Consider the following 23,488-nt stretch of genomic DNA (forward strand, 5'->3'; position numbering starts at 1 on the left):
GAAGTAAAATTTTATCATCTAAATCAAAGGTTGTTTTACACACAGAGGGAAGAAATTACTAAAACCTTGCCCAGTCTGTCATATCCTAATTGAAATCTGTTCCTTTAATATGCCCCATCCTTCCGAGTGCATAGTTCATAATTTGGAAGAGCATTATCAGTTAATCTAGTTATTTTTCCTGGTTCTTCCTTTGAATTCCGTAAGACAGTGTGTGCACATTCCCTGTGGAATTGTGTGACACTCAGAAGAGTTTGTCTGTTCATTAACCTGTGAACTATCAGTCCCTTTGGAGAGTGAAGGGAGCAAGTCACTCAAAGGTTAATGCTTGTTTGTCGAAGATGAAGCCTCTTGGGAGATAGCGAAGGGTGAACAGGCCAAGACGCTCAAGACCTGCCCGGTGAAACCCTGCACCATGTGTAGATGCCAGATGTGTGTGGTCAGGAGGGAGGCTGCAGAACAGGCTGGGCCACCTCTGCTGATCACTTCCTCTGTTCAGGAGAAGGCTTCCCAGCAGTCAGGTGGGGGGCCTGGTGTAAGTATATGGGGTTAACTTCCTACTAGCACTTAGGAGCAGTACTAAAATAAGACACTGGGAAGGGTTTTCGTTAGTTTATTTGCATTTCTCCTTTTAAACAGGAAAGCAATATTGATTTCATGCATTTGTCTCCAATGGATGAAATCTTCGATTGAGTTGGAAGGCATTTGATTTTGACTATATTTGTACACATGTGCACAGATACATTCCTAAGCCTGGGCCAGGAAGAAGCTATTTGCTATTCTCCAATGTAAATGTTTCGTGGACATACACGAGTACTGACATTCAAGGCTTGAGCTGAACAGTACCTGGCATGATTTTCTAGGTAAATCTAAGTTTTACTTAATTCTCTGGGAAGTGACATCACTTTGACTTTGCTATAATTATTTTAGGCTTAGTTAGAGCCAGCTGAGGAGGAAATTCAGGATCTGAAGTCAAGTTCAAAGTCTCCTTTAGTTCATATCCTGGTACACTATATGTTTAAATGAAGGACCTTATCCTGTTTATCCTTGGATTATGATGGAGTTCATTTTCAACAGATTTTGTTTTCTTTTTACCCTTAGGTATATTCGAATAGTTGGGACTCACAATACAGTAAACAAGATCTTTCACATTGTGGCTTTTGAATGTATGTTTACAAACAAAATCTTCACTCTGGAGAAGGGTCTGATCGGTAAGTATTATAGTACGTTTTTTGTTATATACTAAGATATTTTGTTATTCCATTAACTCATTATAATCAGATCTAAGGACTCTGGCTTAATGACAGGAGATGGCTTACATTTTTAGAAGCAGTCAAAATAGTAATTCCAGTAAACTTAAAGGAAAAGAATATAAATATTGTACTAGTAGTTAAGAATTTAAAATATTCTAGTGATTCATTCAGAATTGCAATGTAGAGAATGCTCTTGATAGCCAGACAAAGGCTTTCATACCAAAGGCTTTTCTATTTTTTAATGGCAGTTAAGATTGGGGAGGAAGTCGGTCTGGTATTGATTGGATGCTCATACTGTCTAGGCCTAAGACAGTATGTTGGCTTTTGATTTGGTATGAATGGTGTGCTCAGCTGTGGGAGTATCTTCCTTTCACAAATGTGTCAGGCCATATTTGCCCTGCTTAGCCGAGTTCACCTCAGGAAAGTGCCTGCCTATAATTTCAATGAGACCCGAATGATTGAACTGTCATTGCAAAAGTCAGGTTGATGGGAAATACTGCCTGACTGATCTTTTGAGAGGTATTTTGAATTTTGGATTAGTTGTTTGCTTGTTTTCTGATGTGCTTGTCTTTGGTTTGTTGTTAGGTAGTGCTTAGCTGGGCACTGTGTACAGTCAATCCCGGGTTGATGGATCACAGTGTATCATGAGTGGATTTTCTCATTCAAACTACCTATCCCTCTTCTCTTTTTCCCATACTCACATGTGTTTACTTCCCTCCTGCAAAGATCATTGTTAAACTAAAAAGATCTTTGAAAATGTGTCTCTACTCCCTATGTTCAGAGGTAGTAGGAGGTTGAGATGCTCCTGCCTCACAGCACCAAAACAGAATTGTGTGTCTTTTCCAACGGACTTGGTTCTCTAGACCATCTCAGTCCTGTCAATGTTGGGACCCATGTCCATATCAATACATGTCCTAAAAATTTGGTAATGATTAGAATGGGAAGGAGGAGTGTAACTCATGGATGTTCACCAGTTCTTTGAATGGTCACAGCCTAAATTGTCCTAATACCTGTTGTCCTGTTAATCCTTTACTTATGGGAATTTGGGAGAATAATATTAATAAAGTAGCAGGAATTAAAAATTTCCAGTGTATAGAGAACTTTTAGAGCTCAACTAAAACCATTGTTTTAGTTTTAACTTTGTTATGGATATAACTTTTAATATTAAATATCAAAGTTGATTTCTGTATTTTTAAGTAACTTTGAAAGTTAACAAGTTTGAAGCATTACCTGGTGTTACTGTTTTTTAACTCTGTAGGCTGTATAGGTTTGAGGAAGGGCCCTTCTTTTCCTCCTTTTCACCCAGGTTCTTCTGTAGACTGTAGGCCTCACTGTGTGTGTGACCGTGTAACCTAGAGAGTCCTCACTAACCAAGGTCCTGCTTATTCACAACATGGGTAGCATCGGGCTACTCGATTCAGCCCCAGGTGCTGCATTTTTTAACATTCTCCACAGAAGGTGCCATCTACTTAAATCAGTCCTACTACAATGTTGGAGGACACTGTAATTATCAAAGAAACAGGCCCATCTGGTGTGAGAGGCCATTACAAGAGTGAAACTCAGGATGAGTTGTAATAAGGGATGCTGTTGTTGGTGTGAGTGTTTTGTCCTAGCTGAACCACTTGGTACCATCAGAAGCAGTGACAGTCGCAGGCATGTCAGGCTCTGAAAGAAGATTGCAGAGATGCAAGAAGTGTTTTTGGAGTCTGGTTGAACACTTTTCTTTGAGCCCTTTTCTGTGATGGTCACAAGCTTGACTACAAAAAGCACTGCAATCATCCTCCTGTCATCGTCCCTCAACCAAATGGGAGCAGTGGTGCAGGCAGGCAGCTATATGTGTACACTTGCCAGCAGATGGCCTGCAGTGGGATCCCCTCTGGCCCTTCCTGGGACGTCTTCACAGCTCAGAGCTGCCTGTGCTGGGCAGACAGGGAGGTGGCATGAGTGTGAAGAAGTACAGGGGGATCTCATTATCCTCTGTCTGACATTGCAGCTTTGCTTCACTTAGAGAGGTGTTTGAAATAGTAATGGCCAGCTTTCCATGTTGATTATCTCAGGTGCATTTAGCACCCCACAGATCCCAGCCAGCTATCCTGCAGGAACCTCCCAGAAAGGAGTGGTACTCTATGGGAGACACTGGTGTGTCAGATTCACCAGGAGTTTTAATTTTATTTATTTATTTATTTATTTATTTTGAGACAGAGCCTCACTGTGTTGCCCAGACTGGCTTCCAACTCCTAGGCTCAAGCAGTCCTCCTGCCTTAGCCTCCCACCCAAGTAGCTGGGAACATAGGCATGCATTGCCATACCCAGCTCAAAGTTGTTTTTAAGTCATAGATGCATGCTTCTTATTTCTTCCTATGTCCTGTGAAATATGCTATTAACCGTTAAGAACCACTGATATCAACCCTGCATTTTCATGGCAGGAAAAACCATATTAAAACTAAAATAATATCATGAATAACTAAACAGTATCAAAACTTACTTTTATGTTTCTGGGTTCAGAACTTCCTTCTTTTACGATTCCTGGTCATCCTTTCATAATTTGATAGACTCCACTAATCATTTTTCTATAGGCCTTAAAAATGACTTTAAAAATATTTGTATTTTTATCTGATTTTAATGTTTTTGCTTAAATTATGTAATGATGCCAGAAAATAATACAAGTAAAAATAACCGCATTAGCCACCAGGCTCGGGAGACTAAGGCAGGAGGATTGCAGGTTCAAAGCTAGCCTCAGCAACTTAGTGAGGCTGTAAGCAACCTAGTGAGACCCTTTCTCAAAATAAAAAATAAATAAAAAGGGATGGCGATGTGACTCAGTGGTTAAGCACCCTGGGTTTAATTCCTGGTACACAAACAAACAAAACAAAAGCAAGGTATCAACTGCATAAGATTTTAGTCTTCTTTTCCTACCAAAGAGTTTGTTTTCTGTGTTTGATGACAACATGTCTCTCCTCAATGCTACTTTACTTGCACAGTTTCATGGGGAAGCTTTGAGGTTCTCTAGGGTCTTATCCGTGTGACTGTCTCTGAGCTCTACCAAACTGTCCATCTTAGCTGCTGCCACTACAACCCCTTCTCATTTTGTGGCTGCTTCTGGATCTTGCTGGGACGTATTCTCTCCTGGGAGAATAGGCCCATGATGACTGCTCCTCTGTTAGGAGGCATTTGTAGAAAACTGGAAGCTATTTTAGCAGTGAGGCATGGAAGAAAAATTAGAATAAAATTGGCTACTTTTTATAAGTTTTTTATTCCACAATGTGTTGGAGTCAGATTTTCATTGCTGTGGCCAAAAGACCTGACAAGAAGAGTTAGAGCAAGAATAATTTATTTGGTTCACAGTTTCAGAGGTTCAGTTCATGGTTGGCTAACTCTATATCTCTGGGCCTGAGGTTACAGAATATCATGGTGGTTGAGGGTGGTGAAGGAAAGCAGCTCAGGACATGGCAGCCATGAAGCAAAGAGAGTTCTGCTCACCAAGGACACAGCATAAACTCTAGCATCACCCGCCCCGCCCCCCCCCCCCCCCCCCCGTGACATACTTCCTTCCACTATAACCTCCCTGTCTACAGTCACCACCTAGTTAATCCACTGTGAATTAATGTACTGATTAGGTCACCCTTGTCATATCTAATCATTTTCTCTGAATATTCTTGCATTGTCTTATAGATGAGCTTTTGGGAGACCTAACATTCCACCCCTGGTCCCCAGAAGTTCATGCCCATCTCACAATGCAAAATACATTTAGTTTATTATCAGTAGTTCCCAAAGTCTTCCAAGATTCAGAGCAAACTCTCAGTATGAACTGCTATAAAAAAAAATCAAAATTAAGTTATATATATCCACTATGTAATGGCATACAGTAAATATTTCCATTCCACAAGGGAGAAATATGGGCATATAAAGAAGAGATGGAACAAAAGCAAGACCAAAATCCAGCTGGGCAAACAAGTTCTGTAGCTCCACATCCATCATCTGGGGCACATGGCATTGTGATGTTCCCTCTGAAGGGCTTGTGTAGTTCCGCCACTGTGACTTGCTAGTTGCAGTCTGGCTTGTCTCTACTCCTGCAGCTTTCTCAGCAGTAGACATTCCATGTTACTAGCATCTCTTAATCTCAGGGGTCTTCACCACAACTTTTGCTTCCTTTCTACTTCTTCGCTCATCACCCTCTCCGTGGCAGCCCACAGGGACTTTAAACTGCTCATATTTTTCCTGTCTTTTTAGGCCTTCCTTTGAAATTACAGTGGAAGCCTCCATAACCCCCTCACTTCACCATCCTACAATCTTGTAGAACTAGTACCACATGGTTGAAGCCAAGCTCTGCCAACATTTTGAGAGGTAACCAGGCTTCCAGGCACCACAAATGCAGCAGCCTCTGAGTTACTGGGCAGCTGAGCATGGTGAAAGAACTTCCTAAACTGCTGTGTGCAAGTAGGATGCCCAAGTGTTCTTTTATGAAAAAAAAATTTTTACTTTACACCCTTTATCCTGAGATGGATGTGGTCTTGCCAATTTCTGAGATACCCTCAGGCTGTTTTTCCTATTGTGCCTGGGTAAAGTACTCAGTGAATCTTTAGTGGCTATAATCTCACCCAGTTTTACTTGCACTTTTTTGGACAAACTGCAATTTTTCAAATCTTTCTGCTGTTTCCTGCTCCTTATTATCACCGTTAATTTGGCTCAAATCTACCAGCAATATCCATGCTGCCACTTGAGTGCTGTGCTGCCTTGAAATTTCCTCTGCCAAATTAATTAGGCCATCACCTCTAATTTCAGCCTCACAGTAAGTCTCAGGACATGAGCAAGATATAGATAGTTTTTTTTTGTTGTTGTTGTTTTGTTTTGTTTTTGCCAGAATGTAATACGAACGGCCTCTAGTCCAATTCCCATAGAGTCCTTTCACTCCTTTGAAACCTCATAAGCCAAGTCTTTACTGTTCACAGGCCTATTGGCATTCTGGTTTTTTGTGCTTCCTCCAAAATTGACCATTAAACTTAGAACATTCTAAAACTTTTCCAGCTTGCATTTCTAAACTTTTCAAAATTCCTCTCCAAAACTCCAAAAGCTCTAGAACCACATGGTTAATTTAGTAACAGAAACAGCCCCATTTCTCAGTATCAATTCTGGGTTTTTTCCCCCTATGTGACCCCAATCTTCCTTTTCACTGCATCTTGCCCTTACATTCACACAGAAAAAATAGCCCCCATTACCTGTCTTCAAGAACTATCAACTCACAGCCAACCTAGTTTAACTCTCTGTGACTTCTTCCTCCATCAGATTATTTTAGAGCCAATCCCAGACATCTTATTATTTCATCCATAAATATTTCATTACATATCTCTAAATATAAGGCCTTATTTTTGTAGCCATAATCATAACACTATCATAGTTTCCCAAAATTGAATAGTAATTCCTTAAAAGCATTAAATATCCAGTCAGTGTTGAATTTTTCCTAATTGTTTCAAAATCTGGAGTGAGAGTGTTCATGCTTTAGGAGTTTTTAAAATCAGAATTTATTAAAAAAAAAAAAGCAGGGCTAAGGTTGTGGTTTAGTGGTTGAGTGCTTTCCTAGCATATGCAAGACCCTGGGTTTGATCCCTAGTGCCATCAATAAATTCAGATAAGGTCCAACTTATGCCAATAGCTGTTATGACTTAAATATCTTTAAATCTACAAGTTTCCTTTCATTTATCTAGTCTCTTGTCTTTCTTTCTCTTCCACTCCTCCCCCATTAAAATTTGTTGAAGAAATTAGATTTGTCCTGTAGTTTCTGACAGCCAATATTTTGGTCACTGAATCCCCATGGTAATGTTTAGCATGTTATCCATCGCTTTTCTGCTTGCCTCCCTCCCTCCCTCCCTCTCTTCATACTAGGGAATGAACTCAGGGGTGCTTAATCACTGAGCCATATACCAGCACTTTTTATATTTTATTTTGAGACAGTGTCTCCCCAAGTTGCTCAGGATCTTGCTAAGATGCTGAGGCTGGCATTGAACTCGTGATCCTCTTGCCTTAGCCTCCTGAACCACTGGAATTACAGGCATGCTCTACCATGCCTGGCCATTCCATTTCTGATAACTCAGTAATTAGAGACTAAGTCAGATTCAACTATTATTATTGATGATGTTGTTTTGTTGTTGTTGTTATTAGTAGTATTAGATAGCATTGCTCCATAGTAATGTTAAGTGTGTCTATCAAGCATGGAAAAGCTCTGGTTGTTTCTATTTAAGATGTTCACATCCATTGATAATTATTTCCTAGATCCATAACTTCATAAACTTGGTATTGCAAAGTGGTTATAGTCTGTCATTCCTTCTTCATTTAGTAGCTAGAAAGAGAAGAATTCCCTGAAAACTTGCTTGGTAATCCTAAGATGCAGTTTGCATAGGGAGAGAAGTCTAAATATTATAGCTTTTCCTTTTATTTACCAGTCTTTAAAGTGAAGAAGTGTTCCCTAGCATCCCCAAAAGGTGACCAAAGAGCTTTGATTGTGGGAATTATTAGGGGATAACAGGTAAATATCATTTTGAGATTATGGAATTAAACACATTTGGCATCTTTTAAACATTTGCAGTTATTATTATTGATCTTCACATTATTATCTTTAGCCTCTTTGAATTTGTTCTGGAGCCCTTTTGACACATCTTCAATAGTCCTCAATAGTTCTTTGATTTGTGGCTTGATAAGATGTACCAGGTTTATCTTGTACATTTTGCCTTTGGTCTGGAATCAGCCATTTCTTCAATAAACCTTGGTTCTGTTTAGTGTGAAATGACATCTGGAAACCTCAGTGTAGGCACAGTAGATGATCTTTGTATTGTGTCACTATTTCCAGGCCTTCAGTAGGCAGAGTAGAACATACCTGCACATATTCTTAAATATTTATGTATCACATATTTAACACATAAAATAGATCATGAGTACATATGACACTTCAAATTCGATATTCCAAGATTGTTATTTAACCTCTCAATCTGTCTTTCATCATCTTTTCTCCATATTGAAAATCTTGGTCACCAATGACACAGTTCAATATCCCCAGGACATACAAAATAGCTATTGAATAACAGTACCAAAACTCATGAGACATATGATTACTGAAAATAGTTTAAGATTTTTACAATTATTTTTGTGTCCTTAGAACATATTGCACTGGAAATATCCCCCAAAATTACCGTATTTTTAAATTACTTGAAATAATTCTGTGTGGCTCACTATTTCAGTATACTGTTAGTTCTTCTATTCTACTTTGCTTTCATTATGTAGGGGTTGCCTTTAAAGCATTTTTTGCTTTAGCTCTTTCATCTCTGTGGTAGAAGCCAGTTGACAAAGGAAACATCGTTGTTTGGAAAGCATCATAGTAGGACACGCATGTCATATTGCTGTGCTCCAGGCCTGCCACCTCTAGAAGTTGACCTGTGGCAAATGTGGCTACTGTGCTAAACGCAAAATAAAGTATACTGAAGTGTACAGGCCTCAAAATAAAATTCCACCAGAACTGGTCAAAGGAGGCATCTAAAAGTTGAGTATCGCATAGTCAAGCATGGACTCTGCGAAGGGGCAACCCTTAACCCAGAGAGCAACTGTTTGGGATCCCGTTCAGCTTGAGAGTTTCAGCAATTAGTCACCAGTGAATATTCTGGTTTTAAAACAAAACAAAAAAATTAAGAAATTTTGTTTTATAACTGTGAAATACGTGGTTTTAAAATCAGGTCTACAAAGAAAAGCTATAGTCAGAGAAATCAAGCTTCTTTTTTTGTTCCCTCTACCCCATAAGTAATCTCTTTTCCCTCTTTTTTATCCTATGTAATAAATGTTTGGTATATATAAATATATGTTAATATATTTTGTATTCCTCACTGTTTCGAGTAATTGGCAGCATACTTTTTCTTCACCTTTTCTGTATTTAATGCTTACTTTGGTGCTAGCCACATAGAAAGATATCATTTATTCCTGTTTGTAGCTTCACGGGTCTTGATGCAGATATGTTGTAGTTTATTCAAAATCTGTTCTCTTTTGTTGAACAATTTGGGTTGTTTTTAGTCTTCTGCTACTAGAAATAGTAGCATAGACTTTTACATACATCTTTTCCCCATTTTTGCTAATCTATCTTTAAATAGATTCCTAGAATAGGGATTGCATGATCAAAGGGTAAATGCACAGAGGGTTTTGTTAGACATTGGTAAATTCACTTTTATAGAAATGGTGCCATTTTAAAATTCACACTGGCATTATATGATTCAAACTACTTCCCCACAGCCTAACCAATGGATTTTAGCCAGTTTGATAGGTAAGAAATGGTATCTCAGAGCAGTTTTAAGTGCATTTCTCTTATGAGAGAAATTGAGCATCATTTCATAGGTTTAAGGGCCATTTACATTTCTTCATTAAATAGCTCTTCTCTTCCTCTGAGTCTTCTAGATGAATAGAGAATGCTTTTAGTAAGACCTGGGGGAGCAGTAAACACTACATTGATATTGGAATGTGATATTCAGCATTACAGAAATCTAGTTTTCCTTCTTAAAGTCTCCTGGATCTTCTGGAAAATATAAGCTCTCTGCTTAAAATATACTAACTAGAACATGGAGTTCTAGGCTCAAAAATTCAGGATTCTTTAACCTGTTCAAAGAATAGGAAGAAAATCCTTTTATCAGCTCTAGGCTATTATATATTTTCTATGTATCTACCAGGATGGAGCCAGAAAGACTGGTGGCTTTTTAAAATTCTAGTTTCTAGTTAGTAGTTGGCCTAAGGCAACCAAAATAGGTAGCATAAGCACAGGAACTCTGTGACTGAAGCTTCAGGCCCTCCTGTCTCTCGCCACCTGTTTGAACAGGAGCACTGGTGCCCCTGACCAGCTGCCCTGCCATCATCACCACCAGAGGCAGGTGGAACGGAGCATGCCTTCTTCCTCGGAGCGTCTTCCAGTGTCCCACCAGTTTCCCCTGTTGGCAGAACCAAAAGCCAGGCTAGTAAGGGAAGTCTTGAACTGCAGTTTGCAAAGGTTCAGCCTTCGAAGTGCAGGCTAGAGCCAGGGAAGGCGAGGAGCTCAAAGGCTGAGAACAGCATGAACGGGGCTCCTTGCAGCAGGGAGTCATGACTGCGCAGCCTGCCACGGTGAGGCTGGAAATATGTGCCATGGAGAATAGTAAAGGCACAAGCAGTGAGAAAGGTTAAATATTTTGTTGGGATATAAAGAAAACCTTTGTTTTTTCTTGCCTAATAAGATAAGGCTTCACGAAGAGCTGCATGTTGAGCTGAGCCTTGAAGAATTCGGTAAATTTTACAGAGCGCAACAAAAGTGCTAATTTACGTAGCAACAAAAATAGGTGACACTTATTTCCCTCCCAGGAGCTGAAGGCAGGAAATAGAAATAGTGGCTAGAGTTGCAACTCTCATTTAGAAGTAGTTTAAGATTGTAACAGTGTGTTCAGAATTGCTGTAAAATTTCTCAGAAAGTAAACAGAGTTGGAAAGCTGCGCGGTGATGGGCTTTGAAGCCACTGAACTAGGGCTACACTATGCCTTGGGTACTTCACAACTCCGTATAGAAAAATAAGTGTCCCCCAAGGCAGAAACAGAGATTTGGGAGAAGGGAGTTCATTAGTGTAGGAAGGCGTTAGAATGTGGCAAGAAGCACCCTGCCCAGCCTGACCCGGGGCCCCCACGCCCCATGCTTGCGGTTCCCTGGCGAGTCTGGACTAGGCTAGAGACTGTTTCTTTCCCAGCTGATTCTTCTCACAGGTTTAAGGCTGGTTCTGATTGTCAGTGAAACTTAACTTCCTTAGCTAACTATAAATGACTTGGCATTAAGCAGACACTTATTAAGAGGCTGCCAAGTGTACCTTGGGCACTGGGGAGAGAAAGACACAGGTGTAGTTTCTGCCTTGAGAATCATATGAGCGAATGGAGGAGGAATTAAAAGGTGACAACACAGTAAAATAAGTGGTGTATTGGGGTATTCAGCAGATATGGTGGCGTCACTGAACAGGAGCAGAAGCCTGAGCTGAGGGAACGGCACCAGGGAAGAGCTCCCGCCAGAGGGGTCATCGGCTCAGTCCTAAGGCAGAAGCTCCAGAGAATCACAATGGTCATCCTGTGAAAGGCTGTATCTGACCACTCCACAGCCAGAGCCCCTTCCCGTGGAGCACCTGGCGTTGGGTGGGGCATGGGAGAAGAAGAGCAACAGTGACGTGTGTAGTTCACTTTTCCCCTGCAGAAGATAAAGTGAAATTCTCTCATAAGAGATTTGGTTTTACAAAAATCTCAGAGAAGTAAAGGCCCCACAATAATGCATGATGTCTGTTTTTGCTTCCACAGAGCCTGTGTTCCCAAAAAGGACTGGGATGCAGTTCTTCTTGGGGAATAGTATGGGGTAATGGTTAGAAAATGACTTCCTACATTTAAGAATCTCAATTTAGAGTGTGGTCAGTTGGGTGCATATGTGTCCTTTCATTAGTCTCTCCACTTTTTATTTTTTAAATAAAGGCTGCCTGAAAAAAGATATTACAGCTCTTGTTTTGTAGGGTTTATGCCTGGGTGTGTGCACGTGCGCAGGCACACCCAGGTAATATAAATGTGTACAACTTTTTCTTAAATGGGACATTTCAGAGTATGTATTCAATATCATATGGGAATATTGCTTCTTACAAACCATGATTCTGCCTCAGACTGGCATTATGAATAGCAAGATTACAATAGGTAAGATGTTTCTCTGGCACTGACCGTGCAAGATATTGTGGTGGTCAGGGGAACCTAAGATCTAATTTTGTTGGCTTAGTCCTAACCCAGTAGACCAGTCCTAAATCTCCAAACCTAGGAACTTTTAAAATTAATGTTTTGAATAGGTATTACACATAGATATTCTTATTTCTTCCCTTTTTATTAGAAAAGGTGGCACATATTCACATACTTTTTTCAGTTAACAGTGTTCTTGGAGGTCTTTCTTTACCAGTACCTGTAGAGTTTTCTCATTCTGTTTTACACCTGTACAGTACCCACTGGTGAAGGTGCTATAATTTATTTAACCCGTCTCCTTTGATAGATAGACTTGTGGGTGTTTTTGTCTTTTAGTGCCAGTAACAATTCTGTAATCACCCACTGTATAAACAGTGAGTTTGATCAGTTTAGGCAGGTCTAATAAAGCCTAAAATAAAGAAGTAACCATTCCCAGTACCACACACAAAGAAAATATACCTATTGTGACCTTAGAACCAGTGACATGATTTGTATGGCACAGTGCCAAATGAAAGCATGGGACCTAATGTTCAGAAGCTGGAAAAAAGTGTCATTAAAGGCTTTTTAAAATGCTTTTTCCTTTCTTCAGTCTCTCTTAACTTGGCATGACTTTTTTTAAGGGGGAACAAAGATTGAATCTAGGGGTGCTTAACCACTGAAACACATTCCCAGCCTTTTTATTTTTTATTTGAGACAGAGTCTCACTAAGTTGCTTAGGGTCTTGTTGAGGCTAACTTCGAACTTGTGATCCCTCTGTCTCAGCCTACTGAGCCTCTGGGATTATAGGTGTGTGCCACTGTACCTGGTTACTGTTTTTATATTATACAATGGCAATTTTAGATGCAAATATAAGATCATTTATATCATATGCAGAATCACCAAAATTGCGTAGTTCTTACTTGGTAGCTGATACATGTTATGAATTTAGTTGTTACCAGAACAGTGAAAATGCTGTATAAAACTAATAGAACTGATTTTACTTCACTTATTGATATATGCACATTCTATAAACACTCTCTACTTTTAGTTTGTTAATAAGTAAGGAAGGACTTAAGGAATCTATAGAGGCAGGCATGATGGTTCAACCTATAGTCCCAATTACTTGGACCCTGAGACAGGAAGATCACAAGTTGGAGGCCAGCCTGGGCAATTTAGTTAGCAAGGCAGTGTCTGAATAGGCTGGGCTAGTCTAGGCTGGACTGGATAGGGCTACCAATGGAGCTTAGTGGTAGAGCACTGGTCTAACATGTGCAAAGCCCTAGGTTCAATCCCCAGTGCTGATCCTGCCAAAACAAACAAACAAATAAACAAATAAATGACTGGATTCTGTTCCTTTTCATTCTGTGTCATGATTTTCAGCATGTGTATTTGGCTAACATAGAGTACTAAAGAGAGTAAAGAAGGATATGACAGAGTTCCTTGGTCATCAGGGCTCCTTTAAATGCCTTTACCTTTTTATTTTAAATAAATCTGGGTTTGAAGGGAAAGTGTCAGCAGCCCTGCTCACTTGGTTGTGAATATGTCAGGTTTCCCCGGCATTTGACTGTAGTCTCACAAACTACAGGCAGGGAGAATCCACAGCCTGACCATGCTTTGTGGGACATCATGAACACCATACACAAATTGGACAAGCAGAGAACGTTGCGAGTACACATTTTGCACATCTCCTCTGCTTGTGAGCATTTTCATTACACTTGGATCTTTAAAAACGTAAGTTCGAAGATAAGATCATTAAGAAAAAAATAGGGATAGTGGATTATCAAACTAAGTGCGGGTCTTCTCTGGGTGTAGCAAGCTGTCTGTAGAGGTCACGTGCCCACAAAGCTGGCCCTGATCACTGTTTCTATTTGACATTGCTGTGGTTTTCTTGAGTATATACAGTAACCAGTTAGATGTATAATGTGGGGGAGAATCCACTTCATTCATAATAACAATAAAAACTGTAAGGTAACTGGTAACAACCCAAGAGCTACATTCCTGATTTATACCTAGTTTATCCCTAGGCACCCATTCCTGACTCATTTGCCATTAGAGATGAGGACTGGGTCAGGGACAAAGGTGGGAGCCGGTAGGATGCTGTGTGCCCACACACAGTGTGGCCCGGAGGTGCTGATGCCAGAGAGGTCTGCGCAAATGGTCAGCTTTTTGTCCTCTCTCAAATTCTTACGTGGAAACATAAGAAACTATAAATCTTTAAGAAGAACTGAGTAATGGAATCTCACATTCCTGCATGAGAAAATAAAGTAAACATGTTGGTTCTTTCCATCTTAATCTACAGATTTAATCCAAGACTGCTCAGAACCTCAATTTTTTTTTTAAAGTTTATTTTTCAGATTTCCAAGAGAATAAGTAAGTGGAAATATTTTACTCCCCCACAAAAAACAAAACCCTGAATAAGTAAAAATTTAAAAAAACGAGGAATCTCATGTCATCATATATTAATAGTAATATTGCACACTAAAGGAATTATGACATTATTGTGAGAATAAGCTAGTAGATAAATTAAGCAACTATCTAAACTCTGAATTAGAATCCTAGTAGTTTTAAGAATATAGTGCAAGGGCTGGGGATGTGGCTCAAGTGGTAGTGCGCTCGCCTGGCATGCGTGTGGCCCGGGTTCGATCCTCAGCACCACATACAAACAAAGATGTTGTGTCCGCCAATAGCTAAATAAATAAATATTTAAAAAAAAAAAAAAAAGAATATAGTGCAAGATAAAGATGACATTTCCCATCTGTTAAGAATGGAAGGGTTACATAGCAAGTGATGCTGAGACAGTTGACAATTGAAAACAGTTATGTGAAATTCTTCCTCATAGTGTATACCAAAATAGTTGTCTGTTCAAGAGTTAGATTTTATATTGTTGCTCCAAAGGAACTGTAGGGAGCCATTAATAAGTTTTTCTGATTTCAAGGTAGGGAACAACTTCCTCAGCATAAAAGCAAAGGAAGAAACCATAAACAGAATTCAAAGGTGTTTGACAAACTGAGAAAAAAAATAATTGCAATATACGTGACAACAAGTTAGATTTTTAATGTAAAAGAAATACATAAGGAAGAATGAACCCCCAAAAGAAAGTTTATATAAACAATTTATTTTTTTTAAAAAAAAGCAGATGAAACAGAATAGTCAATTAACTTGAAAGAGTTTAGCCTCACTGATAGTTGAAGAAATGCATATTGATATTCCATTTTTTGGTTTAATTGCAAATATTTTTACATTTGTATTTATGTAAGTAACACATTCACCATTTCTCATCAAAAACATAGAAATCTTTAGCTATTGGGCAAGAGGAAGAAATAAAGTGTATTCCAAATAGGAAGGGAAAAATGACATTGTCACCATTTGCTGAAAACATGATCTTATATATAGAAATGCCTACAGACTTCAGACTACAGACTCCACGAAAAAGCTTTTAGAACTAGTAAACGCAGTAAAGTCACAGGATATAAAGTCCATACAGTAAACTATCTGAATGGGAAATCAAGAAAATAATACCATTTATAATAGTTACAAACATAAGATAAAATACTTAGAAACAAATTTAAACAACAAGATGAAAGATCCATACACTGAAAACCACAAAACATTGATGAAAAAATTTGAAGACAGACATATACTATATTCATAGATTGAAAGAATGTTATTAAAAATGTCTGTTACCCAAAGCATCTACAGATTCAGTGCAGTCCTTTTGAAAACTGTAATGTCATTTTTCATGGAATTTTATTTAATCCTAAAATTCAAGTGGAACCATAAAAACCTCAGTATGAAGCTTGGAGGTATCCTATTACCTCATTTTGAAATATAGTACAAAGCTGTGGTAATTAAAACAGCATGGAGCTGGGCAAAAAAAGAAACACATTGACCAATGGAAGAGAATAAAGAGCCCAGAAATGATCCTGTACCTGCAGAAATGATTTTCACCCAAGGGGCCAAGTACATGCAATGGGTAAAGGATAAAAGAGCCTCTGTAATAAATGGTACTGGGAAAACTAAATATTCCCATGCAGAAGAATGAAAATGGATCCTTATCTCATGCTATATAAAAAAACTCAAAATAGATTAAAGACTTAAATATAAGATCAGAAACAGTAAAACTACCAAATAAAATGAGGAAAACTATTCTACATTGGCCTGGACAATGATTTTTTGGGTTCAACTTCCAAAGCACAGGCAAGAAAAACAAAAACAGACAAATGGAATTACATCAAACTAAAAAGCTTCTGTACAGCAAAGGAAACACCTAACAGTGAGCAGAGACACCCTACAGATTGGGAGAAAGGATTGCAAGCCATACATCTGATAAGGGATTAATATCAGAGAGTGCGCACTCAGTGGCAAGAAAACAAGAACAAAAACCAACTGAGAAAATGAACAAAGGACCTAAGTAGACATTCCCCAAAAGAAGACACACAAATGTCCAATAGACAGAAGAAAAAAAGGCTCACAATCACTAAGCATTAGGGAAATGCAAATTAAAAGCACACTAAGATATCATCTCACACCTGCCAGAATAGCTGTTATCAATAAGACAAAAGGTAACAAGTGTTGGCAAGGACGGGAGGAAAGGGAACCCTTGCACACTGTGGGTGGGAATGTAAATTAGTATAACCGTTTTGGAAAGCAGTATGGTGGTTCCTCACAAAGTTAATATTAAAATTACCATATGATCCGGCAATTCCACTTCTTGGAATTTACCCCGAGAGTTTTAAATCAATTTATTGAAGAGAGATTTGTACTCCCATCTTCATTGCTGAACTATTCACAGTGGCTGAGTTATGGAATCAACTGTCCATCAACAGATGAATGGATGGAAGGAAATGTGGTATATATACTCAGTGGAATACTGTTCAGCCTTTAAAAAGAAGGAGATCCTGTCATTTGTGGTAATGTGAATGGAATTGGAAAGCATCATACTAAGTGAAATAAACCAGGCACAGAAAGACAGATGTCACAGGTTCTTTTTTATGTGTGGAATCTCAAACAGTTAAACTCATAGGAGCAGAGTAGAATGGTGGCCGCAGCGACTGGGGGTGGGGAGAGTGAGGACAGAATGGTCAGAGGTACAAAATCTCAGGAAGATGAGGTTTTGTTTTTGTTTTTTATGTTGCATAGCATAGTGAAGGCAAATAGAGTACTATATATTTTTAAACTGCTAAGAGCAAATTTCATTTGTTCTTAGCATAAAAACGTTAAGTATTTGAGGAGAAGGATATGTTAACTAGCCTGATTTAATTATTCCACATTGTATTCAAGAATCATAACATCACTGGGTACTCCATAAATTCATATAATTATAAATTATCAACCTATAGTTAAAATCCCAAACAATGTAGAAGTACACTCAGTAAATAAACTATTTCTACATTTTAACTTATCAGACTAGTTATTTTTAGAATTATTATTTTGTGTGTCTTGGCCATTTCTATTTTTTGGGAATTGTGAATATTCATATGAGGTGTGAATGTTCTTTTCCAACTTTTCTATTTGACTGCTTGTTTAGTGTTAATTTTGTATATAGAGATATGCATTCTTTGCCTTTTGTACACATTGCAAATATCTTTTTCCAAACTGTGAGTTATCTTTTGATGGTTTTTTTTTTGGTACAGAAGTTTTGAACTTTGAGTTGATTATGTCTGTTAGTTTTTTTTCTTATTTTCTTTCTGCTTTTGGTTTTTGTGACTTAGTTAGAGACTCTGTCCCCAGCCCAAAATAAAAGTGTATGTTTTTTTAAGCGAGGTTCTGTGGCACATACATATAATCCCACCAGGAGGAGGCTGAGGCAGGAAGATTGCAAGATTGAGGCTAGCCTCAGCATCTTAGTGAAAACTAAAAACTAAAATTAAAAGGCTGGGAATGTAGCTCAGATGTAGGCTGCTCTGGGGTTCGACTCCCCACCATCACACGATACATACACAAAATGCTTTTCTACAGAGGTTGTTGGTAGTTGGTTGCTTTTTCCTATTGTTAAGGTGTATGTATATGCTTGAATTTTGCTTTTTAGTCTATTTAAAATTTCATTTGCATTTGATCTGAGGTGTAAAGATTTAACTCTTCTTTCTAAAATATGTGACTGTTTTGTGAAATTCCTTTTGATTATTTCATCTTTCCTTTCATTGATTTAAAATAGCATATATCATGGATTTATATATCTATTGTAGCTTCTGTGCTTTATAATCTATTTTGCTATCTCATACTTCAAATATACATTCCTAGTTATTCTTTTTCTAAAATTTTTAGGCTATTTCAAATTTTCTTTTCCAATGAACTTGAAAATCAGCTTGTCAAATTTTATTTTAAAATCCTGTTGGCAATGATGTTTTAAATGAAAAGACTTAGTGAAAATGTTGAGAAATGGGCAGTCATGTGCCACTCAGATATGAATGTTACAAGTTTTCTAGATGACGGTTTGGCAGTATTTGTTAAGAGTCTTGAAAATACATACCCTTTGATCTGCTACTTCTACCTTTAGTAATTTATCCTAAAGAAATACTCAGGAACAACATTTCTTCTGTATAAAATGTTCAGCACAATGTTATTTATGGTAACCAACGAAAGGGGAAAGACTACAAATGTCCAACAATAAGGACATGATGAAATAAATTATGATACAGGTATACATTAGAATTTCTACATAGCCATTCATAACATAGGTCAGTGCCCATAATGAAAAACAGAAGTAGGATCCATTATTATAGCCAGATGGATGCTAGTATTTTTAAATTAAATATATGTGCATGTATTAATTTACAGAGACAACTATAAAGATAATACATGCAGAGTGGCTCTAATGACTGAAATTCATTTTCTCACAGTTCTGGAGCCCAGAAGTCTAAGCTCAAGGTATTGGCAGTTTGGTTTCCTAAGGCCTTTCTCCTTGGTGCAGAGAGACACCTTCTCACCGTGGCCTTCATTGCCTTTTTTCTGTCCAGTTGCATCCCTGGTGATTTTTCCTCCTCTTATAAGGACACCATTCATTGGATTAAGGCCTCACCCTATGACTGCATTGACCTGAATTACCTCTTTAAAGGCCCGACTTCAGATGCATTCACATTGCAGTGTGAGAACTTCAACGTGTAAATTGTAGGGGACACAGTTCACTCATAATAGTGCATTAGAGGGAACACGAGGAAGAGCATCAGAATGTTAACAGGGTTTTTAGATGGTGGGCTCACAGGACATTTTTATTGTATTTTTCTGCATATATCTTTTTTTTTTCTTTAGTGAAGATATGACACTTTAATATCATGGGGGAAAATAATGTTTCTCAGTAGAGCTATTTGCGTGCTGTCCCAGGTAAGGGCAAGGCAGACTGCCGGGCCAACCCCATGCCCTCCATGTGCCCCATGCCCTCCATGTGCCTTAGCACCCTGTACACTCTAGAGACAGCACACTACTGTAAGAACAGCCTCTTTATTGGTGAGATAAGGGAGTTTCTTCATGAAGTATAATGGTTGACCTGATGAATCTAATGAATAAACCAAGAGTCCTTAAGATTCTGGATGAGGGGCTGGGGATGTGGCTCAAGCGGTAGCGCGCTCGCCTGGTGTGCGTGCGGCCCGGGTTCGATCCTCAGCACCACATACAAACAAAGATGTTGTGCCAGCCGATAACTAAAAAATAAATATTAAAATTCTCTTTCTCTACCTCTCTCTCTCTCTTAAAAAAAAAAAAAAGAATCTGGATGAGGTGCTGGGGTTGTGGCTAAGCAATAGAGCGCTTGCCTAGCACTTGTGAGGTGCTGGGTTCCATCCTTAGCACCACATAAAAATAAATATAAAATAAAGATATCATGTCCAACTACAACTAAAAAAATATTTTAAAAAAAGAATCTGGATGAGAGATGCTAAATTTTTAAAAAGGAGTATATACTTTGTGAGTCCATCCATGTCCAGTTCTGGATCATGACCATTAGTCTGCAGCAGCAGAAATGAGATCCGTGGATGTTGAGGCTGGTGGTGGTGGGGCTGAATCCCAAGGGCCAGGGAGGCAACAGGTTGGAGCAGGCTTTGTGTCTTGATTATGCTGACAGTTTCCCAGCATCTACATAAATCCAAACTTTTCAGGGCAGCAGGGGCTGGGGCTCAGTGGTAGAACACTTGTGAGGCACTGGGTTGTATCCTCAGCACCACAAAGAAATAAATAAAGCTATTGTGTCCATCTACAGCTAAAAAAAAAAAAAAAAAAAAAAAAAAAATTAAAAAATATTTTTAAAAACTCATCAAATTGCACGTATTTACATTCAATTCATTGTATGTCAAGAAGGATGTTTAAAATGGGAGGGAGGATATGGGAAAAAATATTTCAGTGCCTTTTGGACATTACAGTGTTACTTATTTCTTAAAATTGTAACTCAAGGCTGGCTTCGAACCAAAAAATACCTTTAGGATTAGGGGGCTGTTGTAGCTGGGTGAAATGTTTGGCAGCCCCCCCGCCACCCCATCACCCCACGTGGCAGGGTTGGGTGTGACAGGGAATTGAGTGAAATGACAGGACCCTGGGAGAGGAGGATGGTGGGAGAGTCAGACTGGGGCGCAGCAATCTTTTTGAGTTTATTGGCTCATTAATATTGTGAAGATGGGTATGTTTCTTTTATAGCTGCATTAGATACTTATCTTTTAAGGACAGGAATCGGTATAGTGCTACAAGGAGAGAATGTACTTAAAAATCACAACATTACCTATGGTAAAATTACCATAAAAACTACCTAGTGCTCAAGCAGGGGATTACTGCAATTCTGCCCCCATAATGACAGGAAATGGTCGTTGGTGAAGTTGTTTTCCATGAAACTGTGATGAAATCAACTAAAATGGTAATAAAGCGGTGTGTAAAAGAGAGGGACTCGAGTGAGATATAAAAGTGCAGAAGGTGTTAGAGTGTTGGAATTGGAATCTTCAGGAAATGATTCTGTAAAATATCAATATGAATTGAGTTCTTGGTTCAGAGCCGGCAGCAGTGCAGGAAGGTCCCATGGCTGCAGGGGAAACAGAGAGATGCTGTCCCAGCCCCAGCCCCAGCCCTGACCAGGCAGCTGCCATTCCCCCCATGGTCAGAGGAGCTGAGGCAGAGCAAGGTCTTTGGTAGCAGATGACTGATGAAAGCCCAGTTTCCTTCCTGCTGGCCCAGAGACCCAGTCACTCCGGGAGCATTCGCATACTCTTTGCCAGTAATTCTTTGATGAGTTAATGTTCAGTAGATGTCTCTTATAAAAACTTGGAAGCACATCTCAATAAAACCTCAGTGAGCTGTGGAAGCACACTAAATACACATGATGAGAAATATTTTATGTTATAGAAGTCACTTTTATATTGATATCATATCCCAAGTGACAGACCTGTCCCCTTGTCACCACTGCTACTGCCATCCTAGTGCAAGCTGCCACCATCTCTGTCCTTGCTTGCTGGGCTCCCTGCATCTTCTCTAGTCCCTCTATTGATCCCCACTCCAACAGGACTTGTCTTGTCAGAACACTGCTTTGCTCACAATCACTCAAACACTTTATCCATTACCTTTAGGTAAGGTTCAGAATCTTCACCCTGGCCCTCAAGGCCCTGCATGGTCTGATGCCTGTGCATTTGCTTCATCTTGTATAAATCTCCATCTGGCTTTCCATGTTCAGGGCAGGGCCTTCTTTCTGTCTCTGGAGACCACAGGGCGTTTGCATTTGCTATTTTCTCTGGAATGCTGCTTATGCCGTCTTCATCCTGACCCTAATTCATCAAACCCCACCCCTTATACTCAAGTAGCCTCCTATTAGTCTTTATATTTCATCTAATATCACTTGTTCAGAAAAGCCTTCTCTGATTCTCTACTGCCAGAATAGGTGAAGTTTTTTTCATCTAATGCTCATAGATCTGAGATTTTTTTTTTTCAGAGCACCTACTTTCATTGGTAAGAATACATTTTTTCTCATGGTTTGATTGTGTCTGTTTTGTGCACTGCTTATTTCCAACACTTGGAATCTTGATCTTAATAAATGTTGAACGAATGAATGAATGATGAATGGAGTGATGTGTTTCCAACCCAGATCCGCATTCTCACTCTTCTATTGTTGTGCTGTGTGATAAATAAGACACTGTTTCTCAAGGCCTCAGCTGTCTCAGATATCTCAACCATAAAATAAAAAACAAAATTAGCCTAGCCGGGTGTGGTGGCTCATGCCTGTAATCCCAGTGACTCACAAGGCTGAGATAGGAGGATTGTGAGTTCAAAGCCAGCCTCAGCAATTTAGCAAAAACCCTAATCAACTCAGCGAGACGAGACCCCGTCTCTAGATATAAAAATACCAAAAAAGGGAGGGTGTGTGGGGGGGTGCTAAGGTTGTGGCTCAGTGGTTAAGTGCCCCTGGTTCAATCCCCAGTACAAAAAAAAAAAAGAAAACCCAGTCTAATGACCTTTTTTCTTTGTTTTTAATTTTTTTGTTTGTTATTTTTACCTGTAGTAGGACACAATACCTTTTTTATATAGTTACTTTATTTTTATGCGGTGCTAAGGATTGAACTCATTGCCTCACATGTGCTAGGCAGACATTCTACCACTGAGTCACAACCCCAGGCCCTCTTTGTTTTTAAACACCTGTCCTGTTGCTGTATGGAATTGTGATAATCACACACCTCAGGTCTTAATGCACCAGGCACAGTGGTCCATGCAAGGCCTTCTCTTGATATTTTTACTCTGTCCCCAGTGATTCACCGTTTATGACACTATGTCTTTACTGTGTTTATATTTCCTTCATATTCAGACGTTCTTATAAAATCTTTAATACTGTAGGTTTTTGAATGTTTTAATTTTTAGAAAATTTTTGTGTTATGAATTCTTTATGTGCTTTTCTCATCCAATGTTACGTTAAGTTCTACATATCATTGCATCTTAATATTACCTGGCACTCATCAAAATCATAAATGTATTATTAGCAAATTTATATAGTCCTACTATGTGCCAGACACTGTAGTAAGCACTTCACATGAAATAATTGAACCTTCACAACGTTCCAGCAAAGTTGGTGCTGTTATTGTCCTCGTCCCCCTGGTGCTGGGTCCTTAGTAGTCTCCAGTTTCCCACTCCCCAAAACAAAGCTGCAATGAATGTTCTTGAGTCTGTGTCCTCCCCAGGCCCTGTGTACAAGAGAGAAACCCCTGAGTATCGGTGCAAACACGTTGCCTTCTGCCTTGCATCCCAGCTTGACCCCTGCACATGCCCTTCACCAAGAGCACACGAGGGCCCTGTCCTCCCATGTCCTCACCCTCGTGAACATGTGTGCTTGCTACTCTTCACCAGCACGGGCACCATAAAGTAGTTTATCACTGTGGTTTTAATTTGCTTTTCTCTGATTCCTGTTTCATACTGTGGCTGCAGCCACACTGATACAAGCCACCAGCCCTCTCCTTGCTGTCACTGCAGGCTGTCTACCTGATGGCCCCACATCCCCTCTAGTCCTTCTTATTGTGCTTCTCACTCCAGCCAGAATCACCTTGGGAACCCACGGTGCTCAGT

The 23,488-nt window shown here is 39.2% G+C and overlaps 1 protein-coding gene across 2 annotated transcripts in view; it reads left to right on the plus strand.

The window, feature by feature from the left end:
* The window catches only part of Btbd9 (BTB domain containing 9), a 398,183-nt gene that overhangs the window by 254,227 nt on the left and 120,468 nt on the right, over positions 1-23,488 (plus strand). For both annotated transcript variants that reach the window (XM_076858778.1, XM_076858777.1), the window contains exon 7: positions 1,099-1,208. In XM_076858778.1, the coding sequence (XP_076714893.1) occupies positions 1,099-1,208 (110 nt within the window). The remainder of the gene's footprint in view (positions 1-1,098; positions 1,209-23,488) is intronic.

The sequence above is a fragment of the Callospermophilus lateralis genome, chromosome 6 (genome assembly GCF_048772815.1).
Source record: "Callospermophilus lateralis isolate mCalLat2 chromosome 6, mCalLat2.hap1, whole genome shotgun sequence".
Classification (NCBI taxonomy): domain Eukaryota; kingdom Metazoa; phylum Chordata; class Mammalia; order Rodentia; family Sciuridae; genus Callospermophilus; species Callospermophilus lateralis.